Below are 24,589 nucleotides of genomic sequence, written 5' to 3'. Positions count from 1 at the left end.
TTATGTATTATGTATTATTATTATCATGTTACTGCTATCATCAGATAGGATTTGACAAAGCGTGGGCGTTTGAGGAGGTCGGGGGAATTCGCCCACCACCAGAGGCGATGCGCTCAGACTGAGTGAGTCCCCAGAGTGAACCGCCAGGCGGCGACATCCGATCACAGCACATTATCACCACGACCCGGAAGCTGTAGTCGGCAGGTTATGCGCATGCGTAGGGGTCCAAAGAACAGGGAGCCGTGGAATGAATGAAGCTTAGTACTACTACGGCTACTAATACGACGACGAATACCGCTGCTGCCCTAACTACTTCCACATAATACTCGGCAAGGTAAACGTTTGTCCTATATTTTCACGTTTTTCTACTAAAAAGCGGAGAAGTAGCGCGGGGGAGGACCCAGGAAGGGAGAGTTTCTCGGCGCGGCCTGCGCGGCTCTTTGTGTCCGGAGGAGGCATGGCTCTTTGTTCCGCTGATATATCGATCATGTAGCGATGGATCTACTGATATATTGATTATATTACGGTCTATCCTTTGATATTTAGAAGTATGGTGCGATCGATATTCAGATGTATTGATTGAGTTACCTCTTCTGATATTTTGATTACGGTACGGTCCATCTCGTGGGATGCTAAGGTACGAGCCATCTTCAGATATATTGATAAAGCTAAGAACCACCTTCTGATACATCAATTGTTATGACATATATATATTGATACGTGGCTTACGTTACGATCTATCTTCGGATATAAGTTATTGATTATGTTAAACGTCTTCTGAATATTGATTATGTTATGATCCCTCCTGATACAGGGAATCGATGATGGGGGTTTCCGATTGCGCAACAGTTGTAGCGCTACGCCACATGTACTAACACCGTACCTCTATTTAGAACTTGTATTTAGAGTTGTACTGTATACCTACAATAGGTATAGAGTTGTAAATAGAGCTAATGTATGCTATATTAATATTGGTTTGTGATATCTCTACCTGTATTCACATGTGTATATGTGCCTCGTATGATCCCGAGTAGATGGCACAGCAGGACTTCGTCCTGCTGTGAATTTTCAATTACTTTGCAATGTGATATTGTATGGGATAACCCAGGGTGCTCTCGCATGCCTTCGTGAAAAACGCACTGATATCTGTTGCTTCACAACACGTCTGGCGTCGCTTCGCGGCTTTATCTGTGGTTGTTTACATCCATGATTTGTGTTCAGAACGCTAAACATGGCCGCCAATGGCCCTTCTTAAGTGTGAGAGCGTTCAGACTCCCTCCATGTTTGGAGTTTTTCTAACTATCTGATGTTGCAGATGTATGAAATGTGAGTGTTATATCATGCTACGTGTGAGTGTGATGAAGGAACAGTTTGGGCCAACCGTCGGGGTAGTGGGAGAAGGTTTTTAAACAATGTCGATAGCTCAAATCATTGGTGTGATCCGATTTTGTGATGCCGCCAACGATTCAATGTGCCTCACTTTACTACGGCAACAGTTGGCAGGAGGAAGATAGACTACATCGTTTTTTCAGGACGCTACCTTTCCTCTCAATGCCATGGCTGGCTCTTTCCTTTCCATTGAGACGGTTCTCTGTGTTAATGTGTGCGTTTGTTTCCCTGTGTGGCTGCAGGGGGCTTCAAAGAGATGGCAGATGAAGGCTACGTGGTCCGGATCCGAGGTCTTCCCTGGTCCTGCTCTGTTGAGGAGGTGTCCCGCTTCTTCTCAGGTAAGGCAGAGGGTCCGATACTAGATCATTGTGTTTGTGTTGAAGACAGACGGTTGTGTGTGTTTTACAGACTGTAAGGTGTGTTTTACAGACTGTAAGCTGTGTTTGTATGTATCTGACATACTGTAAGGTTGTTTGTGTGTTTTCCAGACTGTAAGGTGTGTGTTTTTTAAAGACTTTAATGTGTGTTTGCGTGTGTTTTCCAGACTGTAAGGTAGCCAACGATGGCAACAGCGTCCACTTCACCTTCACGCGGGAGGGCCGGCCGAGCGGCGAGGCCTTCGTGGAGCTGGAGAGCGACGAGGACCTGAAGATCGCCGTCAAGAAGGACCGAGAGACCCTGGGCCACAGATACGTAGAAGGTAAGCCACGCAGGGGGTGGGACACGCAGAGAATGAAACACGTACAGAGGGATGCACATAGTGTTGTTTAGGGGGGGTGAGGAACTGAGGGGGTATCCCTACGAAACTTAAAAGGGCATTTAAGTAACTTATCTATAAGTTGTTGTATATAGTGTGTGTGTTTAAGTCCAGCAGTTTGCAGATGAGTGCCGATTTATAATGTGTGCATTGTTTAATTCCAACAGTGTGTAGATGTATAATGTGTGCGTGTTTCTGTGCGTAGTGTTCAAGTCCAACAGCGTGGAGATGGAGTGGGTCCTGAAGCACACGGGGCCGGGCTGCACCCAGCCGGAGGAGGAGGCCGGGGACGGAGAGGGCCTGGTCCGCCTCAGAGGCCTGCCCTTCGGCTGCAGCAAGGAGGAAATCCTACAGTTCTTCTCTGGTAAGTCACTTCCTGTCTCTGTCCTTCACTTCCTGTGTTATCCCCGTGCCGTGCAGCCTCCACGAACACTGAGTGTGTGTGTGTGTAGGCATGGAGATCGTTCCCAACGGCATCACGTTGCCCATGGACTACCAGGGAAGAGGGACTGGAGAGGCCTTCGTTCAGTTTGCCTCCCAAGACATTGCAGAGCGGGCCTTGAAGAAACACAAGGAGCGCATCGGACACCGGTACGCGCCACATCGAGACACATCCACGCACTATTCACACACTACGCACTAGGGCTGCTCGATTATGGGGTAAATCATAATCACGATTATTTTGGTCAATATTGAAATCACGATTATTCAAACGTTCATTTTTGAGTTTGAAAACATGTATTTATGCAGCATGTCTCTCCCAAAAAAAACTTTAACTGAGAAAAAATACACAAAATGGTCTAAAAGAAAATGTTCCAATGTAAAATAATATATTTTAGATTGGAAATAATACAGATATGTGTCCAGCTGTTGTGCCCTTTCTTTAAAAATTAAATTAAAAATAAGAATCAAAAAACTAGATTATGTTACTTTGGTGATCGTTTGACACTAAAATCGAACTCAAGATCAAAATTCGATTACTCGCCCGGCCCTACTACGCACCAAATCTACTACACACTGTACACAATTTAAACACAATACACACCACATCTATAAACTGTACACGCTTCACACGCTACACACTATACAAACTACACACCACATCTACTATACACAATTTAAAAACAATACACACTACAAAACAGTACACACCACATCTACACTATCCCCATTTATACACACCCTATCTACACTATCCCCCATTTATACACACCACATCTACACACCACATACCACATCTACACACTACACACCACACACCACATCTACACACCACATCTACACACCTCATCTACACACCACATCTACACACCACATACCACATCTACACACTACACACCACACACCACATCTACACACCTCATCTACACACCACATCTACACACCACATCTACACACCACATCTACACACCACATCTACACACCACATCTACACACCACATCTACACACCACATCTACACACCACATCTACACACCACATCTACATACCTCATCTACACACCTCATCTACACACCACATCTACACATCTACATACCACATCTATAAACCACATTTACAAACGATCCACCGTTAATACATACTACACACCATTGACACACACTTGTATATTGTATGTGTGTATTTGCAGGTACATGGAGATCTAACTGTGTGTGTGTGTGTGTGTGTGTGTGTGCAGCTACATCGAGATCTTCAAGTCCAGCCGGGCGGAGGTGCGGACCCACTACGAGCCGCAGCGTAAGGTGGGCGGCGGCGGGCGGCCCGGACCCTATGACCGGCCCAGCGGCGGCGGCGGGCGGGGCAGCTACAACGGCATGAACCGCGGCGGGGGGGCGGTGGACCGCCGCCGGGGGGGATACGGAGGTAGGCGCTGAGGAGCGGGTCACCTCCGGGGCCGGGGCTAGCCGCTCTCCCGCTCCCGGCTGACTGAGCGTTGCTTGTGTCTGTGCAGGAGGTTCTGAGCGCTACGGCGACAGCGGCTCCAACTTCCAGAGCACCACGGGCCACTGCGTCCACATGAGGGGCCTGCCCTACCGCGCCAGCGAGACGGACATCTACAACGTAAACACTAGCCTGCCACACACACACACACACTGGTCTACAACGTCAACACCAGTCTACCACACACACACTGGTCTACAACGTAAACACTAGCCTGCCACACACACTGGTCTACAACGTAAACACTAGCCTGCCACACACACTGGTCTACAACGTAAACACTAGCCTGCCACACACACTGGTCTACAACGTAAACACTAGCCTGCCACACACACTGGTCTACAACGTAAACACTAGCCTGCCACACACACTGGTCTACAACGTAAACACCAGTCTACCACACACACACTGGTCTACAACGTAAACAGTAGCCTGCCACACACACTGGTCTACAACGTAAACACTAGCCTGCCACACACTGGTCTACAACGTCATCACTAGTCTACCACACACACACACACACAGGTTTACAACGTAAACACTAGCCTACCACACACACTGGTCTACAACGTCAACACTAGCCTACCACACACACACTGGTCTACAACGTCAACACTAGCCTACCACACACATGCTTACACCCACTTGTCTATAAAGTAAACGCTAGCCTACCACGCACACGCTGGCCTACAATGTAAACACCATTCTACCACACACACACTGTTCTATAACATAAACACTAGCCTACCACACACACATGCATGTCTCCATGTATGTAGTTCTTCTCCCCTCTGAACCTGCTACATGTCTCCATGTTTGTAGTTCTTCTCCCCTCTGAACCGGTTACATGTCTCCATGTTTGTAGTTCTTCTCCCCTCTGAACCGGTTACATGTCTCCATGTTTGTAGTTCTTCTCCCCTCTGAACCGGTTACATGTCTCCATGTTTGTAGTTCTTCTCCCCCCTGAACCCGGTGCGCGTGCACGTGGAGGTGGGGCACGACGGGCGCGTGACCGGAGAGGCCGACGTGGAGTTTGCCACACACGAAGACGCAGTGGCGGCAATGTCTAAAGACAAGGCCAACATGCGTAAGTGTCCACTATACAACCCATAATTTCACTTGCATTTAGCAGACAATTTTGTCCAAAGCGACTCGACTCAGCTAGGAGGAGCTGGGGTTTGAACCAGCAACCTTCCGGTTACAAGTCAACCCGCTCTCCCTCCTGAACTAAGCAGACCTAAATGTATGGTTATATCCATTTCTTATGCAGGATGTAGAGGAGCACATGTGTTCAATGTTCATTAATGGTGAATGTGATGTTCATTCATAAATGGTGTGTTTGTGTATACAGAGCATCGCTACGTGGAGCTGTTCCTCAACTCCACCTCCGGGGGAAGCAACGGGGGATACGGAGGCCAGATGATGGGTGCGTACCAACAAAGAATAAAACTGTTTGTTTATCTAGTCATCAATGTTTGGAGTTGTTTTCGAGTTATCCAGGAAGAATTTAAGTGCAGTTCCAAAGCAATCCTTTATCTTCAGAATAATCTGTTGAGGTTAATTTATTTGAGATAAGCAGGTTACAAGTAGATGCCAGAGGTAAGCAGAGGCGGGTTAAGGTAAGCAAAGTTAAGGTAAGGATGGATAAGGTAAGCAGAGGAAGGTTAAAGTAATGGCGTAGGGCTAAGGTAAGGAGGGTTAAGGTAAGGAGAGGAGGCTTAAGGTAAGTGTACTAGCTGTGTCAGCGTATGTAAACATGCTAAACTCTTGTTCCGGGTTTCTTGTCTCGTTTCCTAGGCAACCAGTCTTCGTACGGTAACCATGGGAACCAGGGGATGGGGGGCTACAGCAGTGGTGGTGGTGGTGGCATGGGTGGGGGCTACAGTGACTACAGTAAGCACCAACTCCCTGGGGGCGGGGCCTGTTCTGATTGGCTGTCGAGTCCGGGATGTTGACCTGTCTATTCCTTTTTCCTGTCAGGTAACCAGAGCGGCGTGGGCAACAGTTACTATGGCAACGGCCGAGGCTCCATGGGAGGGGGGTGGGGCATGTGATGGGCGGGGGCTAATTGACCAGAGAAACAAACTCTTGTGCTTTTTGGTATGAAGTTTGATATGAAACAAACGTTGGTCTTTTATTTTACACTGGGGGGGGGGGGGGGGGTGGGGTTACTTTAGTTTGGCTGAACATCAGTGAAAAGTTTCCAGTGTAAACTTCACTGGAAACTTTCCTTCTGAAGCCTTCCAAGATGGCAACAGAAGAAACAAGATTATTTTCCACTGTTGGACAGCTTCAAATGGTTGAGTCTGTTGTTGGTTTCGCTGGACTCTGGGATTTCTTCTGATTGGACCTCCATCGTTCTTGGTCCCGCTCACATCCTTCCAACACAGCATTTGATTAGCTTGTTTTGGTACCGCTGTCCACTTGTTTATTACATGTGTTAATAATTCATATGTTTTGCTATTTTCTTTGTTTTTTTTCTAACATGATCTTGTATCCATGGGAACCAGAGCCACAGCCTTTCTGTTATGTAGAAGAATGTTTTATGTTTTGTGTCAATAAACTCCAAGACCGTGCCTTTCGTGTATCATTTTATATTTTCCTTCCTTTTCAGTCGGGTGACCAAAACAGAATATTAAATAAATATTGTGTGTATAGTAATAAATAGTTTGACATTACGATTATTTTTCAACACTTGTTTTTGTGAAAAACCGGAACTATTACGTTCAATATTTTTATTTCAATCAATGCAATATTTCAATTAATGCAGTGAACAAATACACATTTGAGTCTAAGATATTATCCCACTAGGGGTTAATGTGTATATAGGTATGGATTCGCTTTTCAAAAGAGAATATAATATATACTAAACAATAGCAGTATACAATTTTGGCAGGGGTGAAGGTAAAACAAATTAAGAACAAAACATGATGTATGGGGCTTTTAATTTGGTGAGCGCATTGTCGTCTGTGACGTCACTTTCATCATGGCCGCGCCCGTAAACCAGGAGCTGAAGAAGGTCTCTTTAATTTAATATCTTACTATTTATACTATATAGAGCTATATGAAACACTTACTGGTTATGCTACTTGTGTGTATGTTTAACATCCTAGCGGTGTGGGCTGTAGTGTGTATGACTTAGACGCATGACGGGAATAACGTTACACACACCCGGACCACGCTCCTCGGCTATCTGGTCGCTAGCGATAGCTTACTATCCTAGCCTCTAGCTAACCAGGCTGTCTTTTAACAACTAGCCAACCTATCCATATTTGTTACAAGCTAACTAGTACATCCAATGTACCACTAACCAACTGGTCAATCTGTTTAACCGCTGGCCTCATAGTCAATCTAATCTTCATGTAGCTCACTGATCCATCTCATTAACCATTCGCCAACTAGTCCATATATATATCCAATTGTCAACTAGTCTTTTTAGTCCACCTTCTCTGTACCCCCAAGCATGTCCTAGTATAGTCAGTATGTCAACCGGTGTTGGGGCCAGCCCATCTGGTCCTGTAGCCAGAGCGATAGTTATCTTCTGGCCCCAGTTTTCCAAAAAAATGTAATCTGGATCAAATTGATCTGGATTTGGAAATCCCATGTTTTTCTATCTAGGATCACCTGATCCATTTTACATGTATGCCAGTTTTTAAAGAAACATTATATTGGATCACTGTGATCCAAATACCAAATTTCAGGATAACCAACTGAATCCACCCTTCTGATGGGATCAAATAGATCATCCCAAACCGAGTTTAAAGTTTTGAAAAACCCAAAGGGCAGGTTGGGTCCCGATCGAATGTAAAATCGGATTTCATGATCTGATCTTAGTTCGAGTCCCTCTTTTGCTTTGAAAAACCCAGTTCCAATATTTGATCTAATCTGTGACCTGAAATCCCGATGGATTACTTTTGAAAAACTGGGGCCCTGGGGAAAGTCCATCTCTGTATTAAGGGTTTTACCTGCAACTCAGAAACAAAGTACAGGCTCGCCTTGGAGTTAGATGGGACTCAGTCCTAAGATAAACATCTCAATGGATTGAGCCCCAGATGTGGTTAGAATACCAGAGCGGCACATGGGGCTAGAGCAGCGTTTCGGGCTGTACCACCGTGGGTTCTGAACCTATGCCTCCAAGTGTAGCTCTGAAAGCCCTGGTAGCAAAATCTAAGGCTTTCATAGTGTGTTAATAAGTCTTAAGGTTTTCATAGCGTGTTATATTCCAGTCAATCATCTTCAAATCATTTGTTTTGACGATAGTTAGACGATCCTCCATTCTAGGAGGGTAAAATAAAATACCAAAGTGTTTATTTGTATGGTCTAATGAGGTTAGGATGCTTTAGATGGAGATGATGTTTATATAATTTATAATATAATTTATTGTTAATAATTAGGGCTGTCCCCTGAAAGTCAATGATTCGAATCATCAGTCGGGAAACCCCGCCGTCTTCCTTTATTTATTTATAAGACCCAACCTATAGTGTAGACGTGTCAGACCATATGCATGAATCGACACATTTATTGTGACTTTTATTATTCTTCTGCAGCGGCAATTGGTGCTGAAAATAAATCGCGCCTACAAACTGCGCGTACAGATGCCACTGCAGGCTTAATATTCAACATTTGCATCATAGCTCTAATGATAATAAAGAGAAGCTTTATTTAGACACTGTCCATGTCACTGTGGCGATTGATTCATTGTAACTTTGTTTGCTAAACAGAATTTTGCAGAGGGAAGCGGCTTACATTATTGCTATATTTTCTCTAGGAGCGCAGTCAGTGTGGCGACACAGCGCTGTGTATTCTTTCAGGCTCAATAAATGCAGTCAGATCGTGAACACGGGGCTCATATAGTGGATTATCCACTAGCCTATACATGAGCCACGTGTTTATTATCCGACCGCATTATGGGCAGGGGCCTAATTAAAACCCGACTGGAATAAGTTGGCTACAACTCCGACGAGTTTGATTGACAGAAAACTGTTCAGGTGAGAACGTAATGAGCGCAACGCACAAGCATATATAAAAGGCCTATAGCCTACCAAAACAGAGTGTTAATAGAAAGAAAACTCATTTTTTAAACCTCCAAAAGACCTGCCCCGCACGGTCGCTGAATAGTCGAATCTCTGGACTGAAAAGGCAGATCTGATTAGACTCAGAAAATTCTGAGTCGGGGACAGCCCTATTAAAAATACTAATATGTCTACAGGGGAAGATTGTGTATATCATGTAGAACATAGTTTACCCTATAATGTATTAATAATACTTGTTTGTCTACGGGGAAGATTGTGTGTATATCATGTTTAATACAATTCATTAATAACACTCATTTGTGTCAGGCCTTCTCAGAGCTGCAGGTCAAGATGATCGACAGGCAGCAGAAAGTGAAGCTGGCCGACCTGCAGATTGAGCAGCTGAACCGCATGAAGAAGCACTCCAACCTCACGCACACCGAGATCACAGGCCTGCCCCCCAACACACGCATGTACGAGGGCGTCGGCCGAATGTGAGTCACACACACGCCCTCACACCGCCGTGCCCAGACAGGTGTCCAGCTTAACAGTCTACAGAGGACGTTGTAGTAGTATGGTTATTATTCCAGTTTATGTTGTTGGAATTATAGAAGTCATATAGGACCTTCCTCACTCACCACCTGACGACACTTCAGATCCACATCGGCCACTTGGTGCATCCATACATGGCCGCTGCGATGATGGCTTAGGGTCAGTGGAGGGATGGGTTAGGGCAGGGGTCGGCAACCTGCGGCTCCGGAGCCGCATGCGGCTCTTTAGCCCCTCAGCTGTGGCTCCCTGCAGTTTTCTTAAAAAAAAAAAAAAAAAAAAAAAAAAAAATATTATATATATATTTTTATATATATCGTCAACTAAACGAGAGGTCGCAATGGATGCGCAATAGCGCTACCGTGAGGGGGGGAGTGAATGACAAAGCTTCGTTGATTTGCAGGTGGCTAATCCCAGTAGGAGTTAAATCTTTAACTGGCATCTGGCATCAGGAAGTAGCCTAGATGCTGCCATTGGCAGGAGGCGGGACATGCCAGTGAGCCGCCAATCAGCAGCATCCACCGTTGACAGCCAATTGCACGAACGAATACTGAGCGAGAAGGGTTTACAGCATTAAAGTTCGTAGTCAAAAAGTTATTTAGCTGTGTTGAATATTAAAGTTTCAGTACGTTATATTTTGATAATAAAGGTCCTTACAGTTTTTTCATTACTTGACTATTGTATCGCTATGCTATGCTATGCTATCTATTCCTTGTTTACATTCCTGGCCATGACCGATCACGTAGAACGTCAACGGTTGACGCTGCTGACTGGCTACTGTAGTCTACTGTAGGCTACTGTAGGCTATCCCTGATGCCACATGACAGCTAAAGATTTAACCATGTAACTCCCTCTCTGACTAATATTGAGTAAACTTACCATGGATAAATCCAAGAAAAGAAAAGTGGCAGAGGAAAATCGAGATTTTAATTCATCGTGGACAGATTCATTTGCTTTCAGTACTACTGATGCAGGCTTACCTATATGCTTGATATGTGGCGAGAAATTAGCCAATAACAAAAAATGTAATGTTGAAAGACATTTCCAGAACAAGCACTCCGCATTTGCTGAAAAGTACCAAGCAGGAGATGAAAGGAAAAGAGCGATTTCGGAACTGCTGCGGAAATGTGAGCAGAGTAAAATTACTTTTAAGAAATGGATCAAGTCTCCAAATTCAACAACTGCTGCTAGTTTTGCGGCAGCTCAGGAGATCGTCAGGTGCGGAAAGCCATTCACAGATGGAGAATACTTGAAAGAGACATTCATTAAAATATCAGAACATCTATTCTCGGACTTTAAAAACAAAACTGAAATTGTTCAGAAAATCAAAGATATGCCTCTCTCTGCAAAAACCGTAAAGGACAGGACCATTAAGATGTCAGAAAACATCACCAGTCAACAAATTAACGACATAAATTCAGCTCCAGCATTCTCCATCGCCTGTGATGAGTCCAGTGATGTGAACGACATTGAACAACTAGCGCTGTTATGCAAATACGTGAACTCTGACGGGCCGCAGGAAGAAATTATTGAGTTGATACCGCTCAAAGGCCAAACAGGGGGGAGGACATTTGTGAGGCTGTGGTGAATTGTTTAAAAGCCAAAGGAATAAATACCACCAACATGGTGTCAGTGGCTACTGATGGGGCACCTAGTATGAGAGGAACACAGAAGGGGTTTATTACTTTACTTCAGAAGTCGCTGGGTCGAGAGCTGCTGACGTTTCACTGCATCCTGCACCAAGAAGCACTGTGCGCTCAAACATTTCCCCCCGAATGCAAAGAGGTGATGGACCTTGTCATTCAGATAGTCAACAAAATAATGGCAAAAGGGTTAAACCACCGACAGTTCTGTTCATTGTTAGATGAAGTCGACAGCGCATATTCGGATCTCCTGCTGCATAACAAAGTCCGGTGGCTGTCCAGGGGAGAAGTGCTTAAACGGTTTGCGGCTTGTCTGGAACAAGTGAATACTTTCCTGGAAAGTAAGGGCCTCACCTATCCAGAACTGGAACACCCAGATTGGCTGGAAAAGCTGCACTTCATGGTGGATATGACAGGTCACCTTAACATGCTGAACAGAAGTCTCCAGGGAAAAGGAAGCACTGCCCTTCAGCTGCTGGAGTATGTTTTGGCGTTCGAGCGCAAGATGACAGTGTTTGCCAGAGATGTGGAGAAAGGTACGTTCTCTCACTTCCCCTCCCTGAGAGAGTTCAAAACGTCACACAACATCAATTGTGAGTACTTGCAGCACACGATCATTGCAATGCAAACTGCATTTGGACAAAGATTCAGTGAGTTCAGAAAGGAAAAAAGCACATTATCCTTCCCCGTCACACCCCTGGACATCGACCCGTCCATGCTGAACATGTCAGCATTCACTTTCGTGAGTCAACCCGATCTTGAAATTGAACTGGCTGACATAGCTGACAAAGAGGTATGGGTGTCCAAGTTCAAAAGTCTGACAGCTGATCTCGAAGACGTCGCCCGTCGGAAGGCTATTCTCGCTCGAGAACACAAATGGAGCGAAATAGAAAACCTTCCCAAACCCGACAAACTTGTGTTTGAGACATGGAATGCAATTCCCGAAACTTATCACAACATCAAGAAGTATGCCTTTGGAGTCCTGTCCATCTTTGGATCCACATACTTATGCGAGCAAATATTTTCTAACATGAACTATGTCAAATCAAAATATCGCTCACGCCTCACAGATGTCAGCCTGCAATCCTGCGTTAAGATGAAGGTCACGTCCTACAGCCCCGACATAGAAAAGCTCAGCAGTGATGTTCAGAAACAGAAATCACATTAAACAGGTGAGGACACTACAATTTAATAGGCTATTATTTTGCACCAAAAAATATATATTTTAGAAACTGAGCTGGTGTGTTATTTTGATTTTTGTTCAGATTCGATGGTTTATTGCTGTGGCCGAGGAAAAATCAAGAGGATGACAACAAACCTATGTTTACCTGTTTAGGTGTTCTTTATGTTTAGACTTATTATAGCCTACTCGTTCTATATGTTTGATTTATTTCAAAGTTATTTCTCCTCTTCATAAGAGTTTGAGGTTTTCCTGTTAGAACAGCAATCAAATGTTCTTCAACAGCTTTCTCTTTGTTGTTTTATAATTTCATGAATGCAACGAACTATGTTCTTTATGTTTAGACTTATTATACTCGTTCTATATGTTTGATTTATTTCAAAGTTATTTCTCCTCTTCATAAGAGTTTGAGGTTTTCCTGTTAGAACAGCAATAAAATGTTCTTCAACAGCTTTCTCTTTGTTGTTTTATAATTTCATGAATGCAACGAACTATGTTTTTTTTTACAGAGTGTCACAGGGAGGGGGTGAATTAAAAAGTTTGCGGCTCCAAACATTTTTTTTTTGCGGGAGATGGGCCAAAATGGCTCTTTTGATACAAAAGGTTGCCGACCCCTGGGTTAGGGTTAGGGTTAGGGTTGGGGTCATTGAAGGCCAGAGGGATTGGTTAGGTTCAGTGTTAGGGTCAGTGGAGGAATGGGTTAGGGTCCGTGTTGGGGTCAGTGGAGGCTGTGGGTCAGGATTGGGGTTAGAAATTGGTTAGGCTCAGTGATAGGGTCGGTTAAAGAATGGGTCAGTGTTAGGGTCAGTGGCGGGATGAATTAGGGTCAGGGTTAGGGACAGGAGACAGTTAGGTATTTGGAGTGACACATCTGTACTAGCAAACTCAGGGTTTGTATCCTAACTGGTCTTTGTTTGAAGCATATCAATCAAAAGTGAAGAGCCTTAAAGTCTAACGAAGCTTAGATTCAAACCGATGCACTGGGCGGATCCCCTCCCGACTTCCAGTGACGAAAGCTTGATAGCCCCGGCCAAGATGAGCCTTAAACTCTGGGGAGCTCGAGTGGTACTGGAGAAGGTGACCTCAGCGGCCTCCATGTTTACTCGGTACTGCAGAGGGAGTCTTTATGCTCTTTTGCACATGTGGGTCAGTTCGACTTTTCACACTGAAATCTGATATTGGCCCAATAAAAAACCGACCAAAAGAACAGCTCTGAGCAGTAAATCGGAAGAGTGCCAGAGCCTGAAGTGACGGAACGTGACGGCCACGGCCAAGGCTTTTTGTTGGACGATTTAATATATCCTGCCTCGGTACTTTACCAATTAGGAGTATTGAGAATTTTTATGTTTTCCAGGTTTATTCTGCAGTCTAAAGAGGAGATCAACGACCAGCTGACAGACAAACAGAAAACAGCCGACACCAAAATCAAAGAGCTGGAGGTACAACAGCACATTAGCCCACATGCTAACACATATGCTAACACACATTTTTATCACACTAGCATATATGCTAACAAGCTCTCCTAGATGTTACCATGCATACTAACACACTAGCATATATGATAACATGCCAGCACACATGTTAATACACCATCATAAATGCTCAAATGCTATCATAAACGCGGGCATGCATGCTATTATACGAGCATGGACAGTAACACGCCATCATACAAAATTCCACTATAAATGCAAAGAAAGACACATGCCGATATGCTATCATACACATGATATCATATTATCGCATTCTAAGATAATATCTTGCATACTAACACATTCTAAGATAACATAAGCTAACCCCTTGTTTGGTTCGTTCAGACAGATTCTTCTTTGTCAGACAGCGCCATAGTTAGATGACTAGACCACAGACTCATACTGAGTGAACACCATATTCAATTGTGTGTGTGTGTGTGTTTGTTTGTGTAGCAGAAAAAGACGTACCTGGAGAGGAGTGTGAAGGAAGCGGAAGACAACATCAGAGAGATGCTACTGTCTAGGAGGGCCCAGTGATGCGCGCACACACACACACACACACACACACACACACACACACACACACACACACACACACACACACACACACACACACACACACACACACACACACACACACACACACACACACACACACACACAAGAGCTTGCATAAGACACATGCACATACTGCTGAATGATGTTGGTTTCCATGACGATGTGGTGTTTAAATAAAACAAGGTTTTTGAAGATGTATATTGTTTGATTTAATGTTCTTCCTCTAACTGGTTGTCTGCCTGTGAGAGTATTTTATGTCATTAGCATAGCGGGGACATAAAGCTACATTTGACATTGGCACTGTAAGAGGATCAGTACCGTCATGAAGGCATGGTCAGCTACAATACTCAGGCTGTCATGAAAGCATGGTCAGCAACAATACTCAGGCTGTCAAAGGCGTCGTCAGCAACAATACTGTCATAAAGGCTGGTCAGTAACAATACTCTGTCACAAAGGCGTTGTCAGCAACAATACTGTCATAAAGGCAGGTCAGTAACAATACTCAGGCTGTCATAAAGGCCGGTTCAGCAACAATACTCTGTCACAAAGGCATGGTCAGTAACAATACTGAGGCTGTCGCAAAGGCATGGTCAGCAACAATACTCACAATAGTAGGCAGTATTCCCTGGCAATAGGACCCTATAGTGGGGCCCATGTGGATGGACAAGGCCTGGTCGTCATGGAGATTAAAACGAATATGTTTCTCTTTCAGACATGTGGTCTACAGACTGTTGTAGTTAGGGTTGCCTTGGAAACCGGATGCTCCAGAGTTAGCACCATCCTGGACCTTTGGGATCCCCTGGTAAACTGGTAACCTGGTTACTTGGACAATGCTGCTGGGTTTATTGCTAAGTCAAAGAGCATGTGGCCGGTCGTCTGTTAGAGAGGTGTGTCCTATATTTATTCATATTTATATATTATTTATTTATATAGTAAACAAATTATGAGTTCATCTATTTAGCGGCGCGGGTTTCAGTTTGAGACGAACTAAGTAAGGAGATTGAGAGAGAGAGAGAGAGAGAGAGATAGAGAAAGAGCGGGCGAGAGAGTGAGCGAGGTAGAGGGAGAGAGAGCGAGAGAGAGCGAAAGATGAACAACAGAGGTTCTCTCTGCGGTCCGCTAGGAAGTGAGGGAGGACGAGCGTCTGCCTGTTAGATCGTTTATCCTAATCCCGCAGTAGTCCGCCCCGCGCCGGTCTGTCGGTACCGACCATGTCCCGGTGTCCGGTATGGACGGTGTCTCTGGTCCTGGTGCATCTCTCCTCATCGCTCTACATCACCCCGCACACAGGTACGTAGTCCTACTAGTCGATACTACCAGGGCTTGAGTTCTAGCACTCCGGTAACGCGGTCAGACTTCTGGACTAGTTGTCACCGCTCGACTTCCAGTGGGTGGTGGATTCAGGTGGAGCGGATTAAAAGCATGTAATCGTGTTTAAAACTCAAAAGTTTAAGAATCCAATCCTCACACCCTGACAGGAGAGTGTAGAGAATGGAAAGTTGGGGTTATGCCCGCTCCGGTCTGGTTCCGTTTGGGAGTTTCAGAAAAACAAGCAACAGCTTCTTATTAGGGAGGGAGAGAGAGGGAGAGAGATAAAGAGAGGGTGGGTGGAGGGGAGAGAGGGACAGTATTTCTCCTCATTCTGCCACGTTTGTTCCGTAACGTTCTGGCGGTGGTGTGGAATGCGAAGGATTCACGGATCAGATTTCACCATCACTCCGTGATCTGGACTTGCACGGGCTGAGTTGTGTGTGTGTTTATGTCTGTGCGTGTGTGTGTGTGGGAGTGTGGGCCCGGGCGTGTGTTTGTGTGATTTTCCTCTTTGACTTACTATCGTCCCGCCATCATTCTGTCACTTCTAAAATAATGGACTGACCTTCGACCTAATGACCTTGTCTCTCTCTCCCTCTGACACTCTTTCTCTCCCTCCCTCCATCTCTCTACCCTTCCTCCCCATCCCTCCTTCCTCCCCATCCCTCCCTCCTCCCTATCCTCTCCTACTTTCCTCCATCCTCCATCTCTCCCTCCCTCTTCCCCTCCCTCCTTCCTCCCCTACCTCGCTCTCTCCATCTCTTCTTCCCTCCATCCTTCCTCCGCTCCCTTCCTCCCTACCACCATCTCTCTCCCTTCCTCCCTCCCACCATCTCTCTCCCTCCCTCCATTTTTCCTACCCTCCCCCCTCCCTCCATCCCTCCTTCCCTCCATCCTTCCTCTCCCTCTCTCCCTCCCTCCTCCCTCCCTCCTTCCTCCCCTCCCTCCTTCCTCCGCCCTCCCTCCCTCCCCCCCTCCCTCTTCCCCTGCCTCCCTCTCTCCCTCCTCCCTCCCTCCCTCCTCCCTCTCTCCCTCCTCCCTCCCTCCCTCTCTCCCTCCTCCCTCCCTCCCTCCCTCCCTCCCTCCTCCCTCCCTCCCTCCTCCCTCCTCCCTCTCTCCCTCCTCCCTCTCTCCCTCCTCCCTCCCTCCCTCCTCCCTCCCTCCCTCTCTCCCTCCCCCTCCCTCAGAGTCTCTCCATGAAGTCCTGTCCGACTTTCAGGTCTTTCGTCCCCTCAGCACCGACTCTGAGGGGCGGTTCCTTTCTTACCTAGTGCCCGCCCCTAACCTGGATCGACCACTCCCCCGCAGCAGAAGACACGCCCCCGATGGAGGAAGGGAGGACCACATGAAGGAGAAGAGGGAGGAGGATCGCGGAGGGGGACGAGCGGTCTTCTACAACATGACCATATTTGGGCGGGAGCTACACCTGCGTCTGCAGCAGAACCGCCGATTGGTCGCCCCGGGAGCGACGATTGATTGGCAGGAGGAGGATGGGGGCAGCATCCGGCTGCCCCTAGTGGACGCCCAGTGTCACTACAGCGGAGACGTCACCAACACACCTGACACCGCCGTCGCTTTAAGCACCTGCCATGGACTGGTGTGTTTCACTGGTTAGGGCACTTAGAGTTACCCGGTTAGGAAAGTGTGTCACTATTAGTGTAATGTGATGAATACTAGCTGCAGTGTGTTACAGTTAATGTAATGACAGTTACAGTAACAGTGGCACACTGCAGCTACAGTAATTAGCTACAGTAATGGGATTGTAACAAGCTTCAGTGTGTCACTATTTAGTTGTGCCGTGGGATAGTTACTAGCTACAGTATGTAACTCAATGTGTTACAAGATAGTGACTCAGTACAGTGTTTGACTGTTTACTACTGAAACGTGATAGTGACTAGCTACAGTGTTTAACTGTTAGTGTAATGTGATAGTGACTAGCTACAGTGTGTAACTGTTTACTAGTGTAATGTGATAGTGACTAGCTACAGTATCTTACTGTTTACTAGAGTAATGTGATGGTGACTATCTACAGCGTGTTACCGTTTACTAGTGTAATGTGATAGTGACTAGCTACAGTGTGTAACTGTCAGTGTAATGTGATTGTGACTAGCTACAGTATCTTACTGTTTACTAGAGTAATGTGATGGTGACTATCTACAGCATGTTACCGTTTACGAGTGTAATGTGATAGTGACTATCTACAGTGTTGAACTATTAGTGTAATGTGATAGTGACTAGCTACAGTATGTAACTGTTCACTAGTGTAATGTGATAGTAGCTAGCTACAGTATGTAACTGTTCACTAGTGTAATGTGATAGTAGCTAGCTACAGTATGTAACTGTTCACTAGTGTAATGTGATATTGGCTAGCTACAGTAGGTGACGTGAATGTTAGGTCTACTAACAACAAAAAGTAACTCTTGTTATACTGTGATCATGGGGTATTTGTTGGTTCATAGTTATCAGAATGGGCAGTGTGTAATGTGTTTCTGTTCCAGGCAGGTATGATCCGATTGGGCAAGGAGGAGTATTTCATCGAGCCGTTGGAGAGAGGGAAGAAAGCAGAGGCAGGGAAGGGAAGAGGACAAGAGCACGTTGTTTACAGAATGTCGGACATTATCAAACACCCGACAGCTGTCAATCACACCGCAGATGACTTCAAAAAAGGTGACACATTACATTATCTTGTATTACATATTATATTACACACTATATATAAAAATACTATTATATAAAACAATAATATATTACATAATAGTATATCATATTGAATACTACACAATATTTGGTTATATAACATACTAAGACACTACTAAATTACTACAAATTACACACATTTTTATATTTTATGTATATATTGTTATTATGTATATTATATTACATACTAATACATACTATATAACTTACTATGACTACATTATACTAGACTATTTTGCTACTATATCACTCCAGACAACAGATGTTGTTTTTGTGTCTTCTGACTACAGGTTCTTTCCTTGGCTTTCAATCTGAGATGGAGATTCTGAAAAATAAAACGAATCACTCGAATATAGGCAGTCGCATACGGCGGCAGGTAGAGGAGGAGGAGCTGTTCAATGTAGAGGTAACTTTACTCTGTAATGTAGAGGTAACCTTAATCTGTAAGTAAAGGTAACTTTACTCTTTAATTAAAGTCAACTTTACTCTTAAATGTAGAGGTAACGTACTCTGTAATGTAGAGGTAACTTTACTCTGTAACTAAAGGTAACTTTACTTTGTAACAGAAGGTAACTTTACTCTGTACTGTAGAGGTAACTTTACTCTGCAACTAAAGTTAACTTTGCTCTGTAATGTAGAGGTGACTTTACTTTGTAATTAAAAGTAACTTTACTATGTTATGTAGAGGTGACTTTACTCTACCTAAAGGTAACTTTACTCTGTGATGTAGAGGTAACTTTACTCCGTAACTAATGGTAGCTTTACTCTGTAATATGGAGGTAAATTACCTCTTCATTACATCTACTCGAAATAATTAATTGTATGTAGATTATACATTATTCCATCATCTGCAGGTGTTGTTTGTAGATTTGAATTATATCTGTCCCCTGTCAGACTTGTCTGTAGATTGGACTTTTAGTTGAATCTGTTATTTGCAGGACTTGTTTGTAGATTATACTTGAATCTGTCCTCTGCAGGTTTTGCTGGGCGTGGATTATTCTGTCATGTTGTTTCATGGCAGAGAGCAGATCCAGCGCTACCTGCTAACCCTGATGAACATAGTAGGGCCCCCCAAACACACACACACACACACACACACACACACACACACAGACTAAATCAATAATCAATAACCATGAATGAAAGTACTGTATATTAAGTTATTGATTTCAGGCCTCTCTTAGGTTAACGAGATCTACCAAGACCGATCTCTGGGCGCCAACATCAACATCATCCTCGTCAGAATCATCATCCTATCAGCCACCAAGGTACTTAATTGAGAACTAGTAACTAACCTGAGACCCACTAACTAACCTGAGACCCACTAACTAACCTGAGACTTAGGATGGCTGAGACTCAGCAACTAATCTGAGCCTCAGTAACTAACCTAAGACCCAATAACTAACTGAGACCCACTTACTAACCTTTGACCCACTAACTAACCTGAGACCCACTAACCATCCGGAGACTCAGTAACTATTCTGAGACCCGCTAACTAACCTAAACTCACTAACTAACTTGAGACCCACTAACTAACCTGAGACCCACTTACTAACCTGAAACCCACTAACTAACCTCAGACCCAGTAACTAACCCGAGACCTGCTAACTAACCTGAGACCCACTAACTAACCTGAGACCCAGTTACTCACCTGAGACCAAGTAAGACACTCACCAGACACTAACTTGAGACTAACCTGAGCAGTTCTGCAGTGTGCAAAACAGAAGGCACAGTTCTAAGGTCTAGTCCTGCAGGTGTAATCTATTGTGTGTGTCTGTGTGTGTCTGTGTGTGTGTGTGTGTGTGTGTGTGTGAGTGTGTGCGTTTGTGTGCGTATGTGTGTCAGTCCCAGGAGTTGATCGAGGTGTGGAACCCGTCCCAGAGCCTGGTGAACGTGTGTCGCTGGGCGTACCTCCAGCAGAAGGCGGAGCAGAGCAGCGACCACCACGACCACGCCATCTACATCACCCGCCAGGAGTTCGGCCCCGCCGGCATGCAGGGTACCCTACTACTGCTACGTTAGCACTAGCTCTAACGCTAGCTCTACCTTCTGTTGTGTTACCGTTAGCTCTAATGCTACGCTAACGCTAGCTCTAATGCTACGCTAACACTAGCTCTACCTCCTGCTATGATAGGGTTAGCCCTAGTGCCACGCTAACGCCATCTTTTCCTTCTGCTATGATAGCATTAGCTCTAACGCCATGCTAATGCTAGCTCTACTCCTGCTACTTTAGCTCTAATGCTATGCTAACGCTAGCTCTACCTCCTGCTATGTTAGCGTTAGCGCTAATGCTACGCTAACGCTAGTTCTACCTCCTGCTATGCTAGCGTTAGCTCTAATGCTAGCTCTACCTGCTCCTATGTTAGCCTTTGCTCTAATGCTATGCTAACGCTAGCTCTACCTGCTGCTATGTTAGTGTTAGCTCTAATGCTACGCTAACGCTAGCTCTACCTCCTGCTATGTTAGCATTAGCTCTAATGGTACGCTAACGCTAGCTCTACCTGCTGCTATGTTAGCGTAAGCGCTGCATTAGCTATGCCTTTATTCATCACAACACATATCAAGAAGTCACATTATTCAAGACAGTGGTCTTACCCATATCTCTGAGTCTACCTGTCTACTTACCTATCTACCTGTATGTCTGTCTGTCACCTGTCTGTCTACCATTCTGCCACTCCACCTATTTACCTGTCTGTGTATCTATCTGTCTCTATCCCTCTGCCTCCCTGTCTGTCTCGCTAACTGTTTTTCCACCTATCTACCTGTCTGGCTCCCTGTCTCCCTGCCTGTCTGTGTCCCTGTCTGTCTGCCTGTTGTTCTCCCTGTCTGCCTGTCTGTCTGCCTGTCTCACTCCCTGTCTGCCTCACTCCCTGTCTGTGTTCCTTTCTGTCTGTCTGCCTGTCTGTCTCTCCACCTGTCTCCCTGCCTGTCTGTTTCCCTGTCTGTCTGCCTGTCATTCTCTCTGTCTGCCTCACTCCCTGTCTGTCTGCCTGTCTGTCTCTCCACCTGTCTATCTTTCTGTCTGGCTGCCTGTCTGTCAGTCTCCCTGTCTGTCTCCCTGTCTGTCTCCCTGTCTGTCTCCCTGTCTTTCTGCCTCTCCACCCGTCTCCCTGTCTGTCTGTCTCCCCACATGTCTGTCTCTCCACCTGTCTCTCCAACTGTCTGTCTCTCTCTCCCTGTCTGTCTGTCTGTCTCTCCACCTGTGTCTCTCTCCCTGTCTCTCCACCTGTCTGTCTCTCTCCCTGTCTGTCTGTCTGTCTCTCCACCTGTCTGTCTCTCTCCGTCTGTCTGTCTCTCTCCCTGTCTGTCTGTCTGTCTGTCTCTCCACCTGTCTGTCTTTCTCCCTGTCTGTCTGTCTCTCTCCCTGTCTGTCCGCCTGTATGTCCCTCCACCTGTCTGTCTCTCTCCCTGTCTGTCCGCCTGTCTGCCTCTCTCCCTGTCTGTCCGCCTGTCTGTCCCTCCACCTGTCTGTCTCTCTCCCTGTCTCTCCGCCTGTCTGTCCCTCCCCCTGTCTGTCTGCAGGCTACGCCCCGGTGACAGGCATGTGCCAGCCTGTGCGGAGCTGCACCCTGACCCTGGAGGACGGCTTCTCGTCCGCCTTCGTGGTCGCCCACGAGACGGGACACGTGTACGATCCCCCACAACCACACTGTCACATGGCACATGTTGATCACATGTTGATCACATGTTAACGTCATGTTGGTCACATCTCTATCACATGTTTATCATATTTAATCATGCATCATGTTTATATCATGTGTTTGATATCTATGTGTGTGTGTGTGTGTGTGTGTGTGTGTGTGCGTGTGAGTGTGTGTGTGTGTCTTTGTGTGTTCGTGTGGATGTCTCTATGTGTATGTGTGTGCGTGTCTCTATGTGTTTGTGTGTGTGTGTGTGTGTGTGCATGTCTGTGTGTGTCTGTGTGTGTGTGTGTGTGTGTGTGTGTCTCTCTATGTGTATGTGTGTGTGTGTTTCTATGTGTATGTGTGTGTCTCTATGTGTGTGTCTCTATGTGTGTGTGTGTCTCTATGTGTGTGTGTATGTGTGTCTCTCAATGTGTGTGTGTGTGTGTGTGTGTGTGTGTGTGTGTGTGTCTCTGTGCAGGTTGGGGATGGAGCACGACAGCCAGGAGAACGGCTGTAGTGAAGAGGCGCTGCAGGGCAGCATCATGTCCCCTCTGGTCCAGGCCGCCTTCCACCGATACCACTGGTCCCGGTGCAGCCGGCAGGAGCTCAGCACCTACCTCCAGTACGGAGACGCTCTGGCTCATACTACTGCTAGTGTACCTCTCTAATACTACTGCTAGTGTACCTCTAATACTGCTAGTGTACCCCTCTAATACTACTGCTAGTGTACCTCTCTAATACTACTGCTAGTGTACCTCTAATACTGCTAGTGTACCCCTCTAATACTACTGCTAGGGTACCTCTAATACTGCTAGTGTACCCCTCTAATACTACTGCTAGGGTACCTCTAATACTGCTAGGGTACCTCTAATACTGCTAGTGTTCCCCTCTAATACTGCTAGGGTACCTCTAATACTGCTAGGGTACCTCTAATACTGCTAGTGTACCCCTCTAATACTACTGCTAGGGTACCTCTACTACTACTAGTGTACCCCTCTAATACTGCTAGTGTACCTCTCTAATACTACTGCTAGTGTACCCCTACTACTGCTAGTGTACCTCTCTAATACTACTGCTAGTGTACCTCTACTACTACTAGGGTACCTCTAATACTGCTAGTGTACCCTTCTAATACTACTGCTAGGGTACCTCTACTACTTCTACTAGTGTACCCCTCTAATACTGCTGCTAGTGTACCTCTGTAATACTGCTTCTAGTGTACCTCTCTAATACTACTGCTAGTGTACCTCTCTAATACTGCTAGTATACCTTTTATACTACTGGTTTACCTCTAACAACTGTTTAAAATAAGCGATTTAAAGATTGTGTAAACATGCCTATGTCTTCCCCTCTCTCTCTCTCTCTCTCTCTCTCTCTCTCTCTCTCAGTGCCTATGACTGTCTCCGTGACGACCCGTTTCATTATGATCGGATGGTACAGCCCCAGCTTCCTGGTCTGCAGTTCTCTATGGACCAACAGTGTCGCTTCGACTTCGGATCAGACTACACACTCTGTACTGCTGTAAGACTGCCTGTCTGGCTGCCTGTCTACCCGTCCTGCTATAAGACTACCCGTCTGTCTGCTTGTCTACCCGTCCTGCTGGAAGACCACCTGGCTGTCTACCTATCCTGCTGTAAGACTACCTGTCTGTCTGCCTGTTCACCTGTAAGACTACCTGTAAAGCTGCCTGTCTACCTGTCCTGCTGTGAGACTACCTGTCTGTCTGCCTGTCTACCTGTCCTTCTGTAATAATACCTGCAATGCTGCCTGTCTTCCTTTCCTGCTGTAAGACTACCTGTCTGTCTACCTGCACTGCTGTCTCTCTGGCATCCTTTCTAAATGTGCTGCCGTTACACTACCTTTCTGTCTGTCTGCCTGTCTGTCTATCTACCATAACTATCTGTCTACATGTCTGTCTTTCAACCTGCATCAGCCTATACAACCTGTACTGCTGTACGACTACCTGTCTACCTGTCTGTCTACCTGTCTTTATTCCTGTCCGTCTACCTAATTTTCTATCTACCTGTCTATCTATCGACCTGTCTGTCTACCTACCTGTCTGTCTGTCTCCAGTACAGTACATACGACCCCTGTAAGCAGCTGTGGTGCAGTCACCCTGAAAACCCCTTCTTCTGCAAGACCAAGAAGAGTCCGCCCATCGACGGCACCAAGTGTGGACCGGGGAGGGTAATGTTATCTATCATTATCTAACGTCATTATCTATCATTATCTGTCTTTATCTACTGTCTCGTTATCTATCATTACCTACTATCTTCTTTCATTATCTATCATTATCTACTGTCTCTTTATCGACTGTAATTATCTATCATTATCTAATGTCATTATCTATCATTATCTATCTTTATCTACTGTCTCGTTATCCATCATTATCTACTGTCTTCTTTCATTATCTATCATTATCTACTGTCTCTTTATCTAACGTCATTATCTATCATTA

General features: G+C 45.5%; 3 protein-coding genes across 3 annotated transcripts in view; all 3 read left to right on the top strand.

Moving 5' to 3' along the window:
* Positions 1-204: 204 nt before the first annotated feature.
* On the top strand, positions 205-6,140 carry hnrnph1l (heterogeneous nuclear ribonucleoprotein H1, like; the record flags this gene model as incomplete). Its single annotated transcript, XM_079737561.1, has 11 exons — positions 205-334; positions 1,632-1,727; positions 1,934-2,089; positions 2,352-2,510; positions 2,599-2,737; positions 3,824-4,008; positions 4,097-4,206; positions 5,038-5,173; positions 5,438-5,512; positions 5,884-5,979; positions 6,067-6,140. Exons 2-11 carry the CDS (start codon positions 1,646-1,648, stop codon positions 6,138-6,140), a joined length of 1,212 nt encoding a protein of 403 aa, XP_079593687.1. The 5' UTR covers positions 205-334; positions 1,632-1,645.
* Positions 6,141-7,066: 926 nt separating this feature from the next.
* Positions 7,067-14,594, top strand: pfdn1 (prefoldin subunit 1). The gene is made up of 4 exons (XM_079737750.1): positions 7,067-7,105; positions 9,426-9,592; positions 13,825-13,909; positions 14,393-14,594. The coding sequence occupies exons 1-4, from the start codon at positions 7,073-7,075 to the stop codon at positions 14,474-14,476; spliced, it is 369 nt and encodes a 122-aa protein (XP_079593876.1). The 5' UTR covers positions 7,067-7,072; the 3' UTR covers positions 14,477-14,594.
* A 992-nt stretch (positions 14,595-15,586) lies between these two features.
* Positions 15,587-24,589, top strand: part of LOC307076540 (A disintegrin and metalloproteinase with thrombospondin motifs 2-like) — a 20,448-nt gene continuing 11,445 nt past the window's right edge. The window contains exons 1-11 of the mRNA XM_079737578.1: positions 15,587-15,787; positions 16,996-17,405; positions 18,307-18,475; positions 18,796-18,911; positions 19,483-19,566; positions 19,690-19,773; positions 20,351-20,504; positions 22,028-22,133; positions 22,610-22,753; positions 23,520-23,652; positions 24,205-24,318. Coding sequence (XP_079593704.1) covers positions 15,709-15,787; positions 16,996-17,405; positions 18,307-18,475; positions 18,796-18,911; positions 19,483-19,566; positions 19,690-19,773; positions 20,351-20,504; positions 22,028-22,133; positions 22,610-22,753; positions 23,520-23,652; positions 24,205-24,318 — 1,593 coding nt within the window. The 5' untranslated portion in view covers positions 15,587-15,708. The remainder of the gene's footprint in view (positions 15,788-16,995; positions 17,406-18,306; positions 18,476-18,795; positions 18,912-19,482; positions 19,567-19,689; positions 19,774-20,350; positions 20,505-22,027; positions 22,134-22,609; positions 22,754-23,519; positions 23,653-24,204; positions 24,319-24,589) is intronic.

The sequence above is a fragment of the Pollachius pollachius genome (genome assembly GCF_949987615.1).
Source record: "Pollachius pollachius genome assembly, chromosome: 6".
Taxonomy (NCBI): domain Eukaryota; kingdom Metazoa; phylum Chordata; class Actinopteri; order Gadiformes; family Gadidae; genus Pollachius; species Pollachius pollachius.
Note: the sequence above shows the minus strand (reverse complement) of the source record. Positions and strands in the feature narration are given on the sequence as shown.

Excerpts from the sequence above, each read along its gene's own strand:
- pfdn1 (XM_079737750.1), top strand. The coding sequence starts at position 7,073 with ATGGCCGCGCCCGTAAACCAGGAGCTGAAGAAG. Across the intron at positions 7,106-9,425 it reads TAAACCAGGAGCTGAAGAAG|GCCTTCTCAGAGCTGCAGGT; the intron begins GTCTCTTTAATT and ends CATTTGTGTCAG. Across the intron at positions 13,910-14,392 it reads CCAAAATCAAAGAGCTGGAG|CAGAAAAAGACGTACCTGGA; the intron begins GTACAACAGCAC and ends TTGTTTGTGTAG.